Raw genomic sequence first — 6,000 nt, forward strand, 5'->3', positions numbered from 1 at the left:
GCATTCTTTTAGCTTTTGGAATGTCAGAATTGATTGTTAGATACATCAGAAATACTGTGTCACATCCTCAGCCAGTAAAAATCAATTTAGTTTCAATAATGAGAATATTGGTATTCCAGTTAATTTCAGCTAAGGATCTTGACCCCTTGCTTAATTTTTTTTGCAAACATAACAGACAGCAATGAACTCATTCTTAATGTATGTGCATTCTTAATGCATTAAGATCAGAGACAAGCATGCAAATATGTTCTGCAAAGGAAAGAGCTAGCTAGCTTTGGAAGGGCTCAGTACTCCCTCTTCTGTTCTTTCCTATTTAAGACACGGTCATGTCATAATAAGCAATGGCTTGCTTTATGAGTAAGCTGTAAGTCCCTCTTGAATGCATCTGTAATCAGTACGTTAAAATATACCTATTCTTGACCATGTGTTAACTGATTTTATGTTACTTCTCTAGGCTTGAATCCCAAATGACTGCTGATATTCAAACCATCCTGCAGCTTTTGCAAAGGCAGTCAACACTCATTCCACCTGCCTATAGCATGGTAACTGCAGGTGTAGAATATCAACAGCCAGCTATCCAGGTGATACACAAACTTCATCCTGTAGCATCAATTAAAACAGACAGAAGTTTCAGTCCTTCATCTCAGGTACGTACATGTTCAATATGATCAAAAGAGTTTTTTTAATCTTGTTAGCTTCTGATGGAAGAAATGCTTACTAACCTAGGTGCTTGTTCGCTAGTTTAAAAGATATGAAATACTATTTTGGTGTAGTATCTCTACAGTGGACTTTGATACCATAGTTCCAGAGGCCACATTTTATGTGAAGGTTGTAGGTTTTCAAACAGTGATCTTAAAATTATTAAGTGTTGCATTTACTTAATCATCATGGACTTCAGAGAAATGTAGCAGAAGGGACAAATACTAGACGTGGCTCTAAACCACAAAGACTCTGCTAGCATCAGCTCAACATGGGTGCATCTGCCATAGGCCAAGTTCTTGAAGTCCTGAGAAACACCACGACTACATTTTCCTGAATACACAGGCCACAGAAGTCCAGCTGATGCAGTACAATGGCGAGATGAATATGCAGGTGGGAGAGGCTAAAAGACATCGCCACCACTGCAAATATGCTCATATAGAGCTGCCATGTATCTGGGTTTCCCAATAAAAGTTTTCTACCCCAAAATTTATTTCAGGCAGAATTTGATGATTTTCCTAATTTGTTTGGGATTTCTGGAGTTTAACAGTTTGGCCAGAGTTACGGCATGTTATTTCCAAACAGGCTGCTGCATGTCTTGAAATCCCAAATCAATCATGCAGTATATGACCAATAAATCCAGAGTGTTTGGATGTGTCAGATGTGCATATGCCAGAACACATGTGGGCACCGTAAATCCAATACATCCTGAAGGCATCAGTTTGCATGCATAAAGATTATCAGGGCAGCCAATGTGCAGCAGTGGTTCCTAGAAGTGTCAGCCCACCATTCATACACCAGCACAAAGCATATACATGTATCTCTGTGAGGACAGAAATATGGCAACCCTCTGCAACCATTACCAGGCATATTGCACACTGTCTCTTAAAATTTCTGAGTTTAAAAGTGAAGTAGAACTGAGTGCTTAGACTGGAATCCAAATTGTCATAATGTCAGGACTGATGCAATTCCAGAGTTATGTTTTGAAGTACTGCAAATTTAAATCTACGCTCTTGGATTGCGTCTCAGGAATATTCTGTCCTTGAGAAAGGAAGTATATGTATATTTTGATGATACACAAACAAGTCTGAGGAGGGAACAAGATTCCCAGGCTTTTACAAATGAATCAACAGAATCATATTCAATTACATTAAATCAAATACAGTACTATGTAAAAATATTTCAGCACACTGCTTCATTTTTAAACATGGCTTACCAATAACAATCTGAGTGTGCTAATTTTCAGCAGAAATGAGAACCTACAAGAGACTTATTTAAACATTGTCACCTTGTTTCTTCTCCCTTCCAGTGTCCTGAATTTCTAGACCTCGAAAAATCAAAACTTAAATCCAAAGAATCCCTTTCAAGTGGAGTGCATCTTAACACTGCATCGGAGGACAACCTGGCTTCTTTCTTAGATCAAGAACGTGACCAGTCTGCAGAGCATCCCCCACAGCATTATAAAACAACTTACCTCCATCCAATTAGGCACCCTTCCTTGCCAGAATCTTCACTAAGCACTGTAGGAATCTTGAGTCTTCATAGGCATGTTTCTGATCCTGGTCTTCCTGGGAAATAATACTTTTATACTACTACTTCACATAAAAATGTAAGTGCTTTTAATGGCTGTTTTTCCTTTTTTGTATTAAAATCCTCTATACTTGACTCAGGGGCTACAAGGAATTAACCATTATATGCAAAAGTACTGTATATTTTCCTAAATCTGAAGCTTGTAAGGTAAAGTTGAGCAGTTCTGATGTAAATATATATATATATATATACACTCTCTGTATGTTCCAAATGTAAAACTGCCAGCATTCTCAAGGCACCTTATATTTTTATTTTTTTTAAATACATGCATGTTCTGAAATTTCAGCTTACATTGCATGGAGATTACCATTTACTGCTTTCACGGAAATAGTACTTTATTGTGGGTATGTCTTCAGAGCAAATAACAGATCAATTGATAACAATAATTCACATAGAAAAGACTCCTACTCAACCAAGCTACTCTGAAACTTAAGTAAAATCTTCTTCTAGCTCACTTTTGAAAATTTAGTTATCTTTCTATAGTGAGCTTTTTATAGTCAATGGTATGATTCAGCATCTAGAGAAAGAATAAGGTAACCAAGTCTTCTGGATTCAAAACAATTAAGACACAGAAACTAGCCTCCTTCAAAACTAGTTGAAGTAGGGCAATATTTTAACAGACAAACTTGGCCACATCCTGGAAAATATCACATCCACACAAACACATTAATTGAATAGTTTGTTTCAGTACTTTTTTTTGTTCTTTTAATTCTCATCATAGAAGTTAGCTGTCATGAACAGGCAGGCACTTTTCATCTGTCACACAAACATAATCAAATGCAATAAATCTAATTTCTATATAATACAGAAGACTGTGTTCCTTTTGTTCAATACAAATTCTTAACAACCTGTATAATTAAAGAATACTTTACAAATTTTTGTTTTAGAATTATCGCAGTTGTTGTTTGCAGTTATCTCTTATTACTGACTGGTCCCTCCACAAAGATCCAAGATACATAAGTATGCAGACACACAGGCACACTACAGAGACAGTTTATTCTTGTATGTGTGCATGTGTGTATATATGTACATATGTGTGTATGTATTTATATACACACATACACACAAATGTGTGTATATACCTACACCTACATATAGGAGTATAGATATAGAGTTATATATATATAAAAATATATATATGTATATATGTAAAATCACTTTCAGGAACATTGTAAACTTTCTTATTACAAAACAAGTAAGCTTAGCTTGTGTCCAAAGCTGACTACATTAGTATAAAATGATTTGAGGTCTGTAGGCTTTAAATACAACATGTACTGTATGTGCATAATGCTCTGTGAATACTTAGATTTAATTTTATTAAAATATTATTCTGCTTCAAATGTTGTGTTTATTTTAGAAGGAACTGACCTTTTTATTACTGTTTTTAAATATTTTAAAATGTTCACATGATTTTCTAATCTTAAACAAAGCTTTTAGGTAAAATTCCTCTAGTTAGAGAACTGATTTCAGAAAAGCTGACATGTGACCCAGTAAGTGGGTGAGAGTTAAATTTTAACTAAAACCAAATTAAAGCCTCTGTTCTAAACCAGTGCTATAGATCAATGCAATAGTAGTTGACCCTCACGTTAACAGATAGATATGTTATATGGGTGTTTGTGTTATGCTAGATTTAGAACAGTCTGGTGTAAATTAAAAATAAAATTAATGAAAAAATATAATGCATGAACATTGCTTTAGAAAATGCGTTTTGTCCAATTTCATCACTTGTTATTTCACGTTTTCACCAAGAGACTGAACAAAACAGGCGGGCTGGGGAAAGAGATTTGGGGAAGGGGAGAAGCAACAACTGTTGCATTGCTCCAAGTGAAGGAAAAGCTCCCGCCCTTACTGCTTTTCTTGGCTCACAGAGGCTTTGTGCATTTCCTTCTGTTTGTCTGTATTTATCAAACAGAAGAGTCTGAAATAGGGCCAAATAAGGGAGGCTTTGCATAGTTATGGAGATTCAAAGCTCCCTAAACACCTGCCAAGGAGTGGAGAAACAAAACATATAAGATGACAACTTCCAGTCAGGAGAACTCTAACTGTCCTTTCTCTGCCAAAGAAGAAAGATCTGTCTTCTCAGATACCTTCTTTTCTCCTTTAAGTACAGCGAGGCACATGAAGACCCACTGCTTCAAGCTTTCTTCTAGAGACAGGTACAAACCACTGGTTTTGGAAATGTGGTACTTTTCTGAACAGCAAAAATTCTCTCTCTTATTTTCAGCTTTTCTAGGCAAGGTTCCCCTGAAGTCCAGTCTGGACTTCAATTTCTTGGTAGAAATGGCTCTGTGTTATACAAATAAAGCTAGGAATAATGTAAGGGTTGCATACCCACACATTGCAACACACAGTTGTAACATATCCATAAAGGTTCTCAGACCTTTAGGAGATAGGCTCTGGTCCTGCTTAAGCAGTCCTTTTGGCTACTTACATTTAAAATCTGAAGCTAAAAATATGTATAAATTATAACCTGTAGATATGGAGAAGTATCCTGGAAATTCATGAATAGCTAATGCAACTCAAGTGTCAAAGCAATTGGGGCATTCACAGCAAATGCCAGAGGTGAGATGGTACAAAGCAGCAGAGCTCTGCATGAAGTTACATTAGCTGTGGGCCTAGTTCAGTACTGAAAGCAAACAGAACAGAGATTCTGAGGCTTTCAATATTTAAACAGTGCAGTAACCTGTACCATTGGCATGTCCACGTCTGCATACATGCACAAATTTACATTAGCGTGCATATGTAATACATGTCTTGGCCTACCCACATCTGCTGTTTCCAGGAAGCATGAGAACAATTGCATGCTTTTTCCTCCTTAACGTTCTCACTCATTCCATTATGTCTTCTCTCCTCCACGTGTCACTTGGATTCAAGAAAGAAAAGATAGATCCCTTTCAGTGTCTGAGGAAAAAGAGCTGTTGGTATGGCTTATAATTGGGAGATAACTGATACTTGTTAAAAATACCCAGTGGGAGTGAGAAACCTCAGCAGGGAAGTATAATGTTTTAGAATCAAGTAGAAGTAGTTTTGTTTGAAGCAATTTAGTCCACCAAATTAACCTAACATTGTAGTCTTCAATTTTGTCCTTCCCAGGCCTAATGTAATCTAGTTAGAGAACCACCAATTTTGGTCCCCTTTTTTCTTCATTAGACAGCACATCATGCTAATGAGGTGTTAGTAAAGGTGGGCCACTCTTGCCTATGGGAGAGAGATAGGACCTCTTTTTCCAGAGTACTGCTTGAAACCACCATATATGCTCACCTATCACATCTCCTGGGTCTCCCATTTCACTCCTATCCCTGGGCAAAGCTGTGCTTCCCTTCCCTGCTCCAGACCCTCCTAGCAATCACCTCTATTTGGTGAGTGCAGGTCACTCATCTGAACTTGAATGCAACTCACCAACGCTATAGGTAACCTCTGAAAAACCAAAAAGCACTGCTTTATACGGCTTCTGGCTACCTGCTTAAGTGAAGCAAACTCTTGAGCTTTTTCAGCAGATATATTGTGTCCTCCAGTTCGAGCACTGCTGAACCAGCCTGGACATGAATGGAATACTGACAGGCTGCAACAGCAATGGCGAGGAAGGCATGATTCCTTGAATTAACGTTGTATGTAATACTGCATCTGCAAATTAGAAGCCTTCATATTCCTATACTCTTCTGTAAAATATTCTTATATTGTGAATAGATGTGAATATTGTGAATAATATTT

General features: G+C 37.1%; 1 protein-coding gene across 1 annotated transcript in view; it reads left to right on the forward strand.

Annotated features, from left to right (window-relative positions):
* The window catches only part of KCNH7 (potassium voltage-gated channel subfamily H member 7), a 102,869-nt gene extending 99,782 nt beyond the window's left edge, over window positions 1–3,087 (forward strand). Inside the window, exons 16-17 of the mRNA XM_026078072.1 lie at window positions 455–647; window positions 2,009–3,087. Of these exons, the coding sequence (XP_025933857.1) occupies window positions 455–647; window positions 2,009–2,278 (463 nt within the window). The 3' untranslated portion in view covers window positions 2,279–3,087. The remainder of the gene's footprint in view (window positions 1–454; window positions 648–2,008) is intronic.
* Window positions 3,088–6,000: the final 2,913 nt, after the last annotated feature.

This window comes from Apteryx rowi, unplaced genomic scaffold (assembly GCF_003343035.1).
Source record: "Apteryx rowi isolate R43461 unplaced genomic scaffold, aptRow1 scaffold_47, whole genome shotgun sequence".
In the NCBI taxonomy this organism is placed as follows: Eukaryota; Metazoa; Chordata; class Aves; order Apterygiformes; family Apterygidae; genus Apteryx; species Apteryx rowi.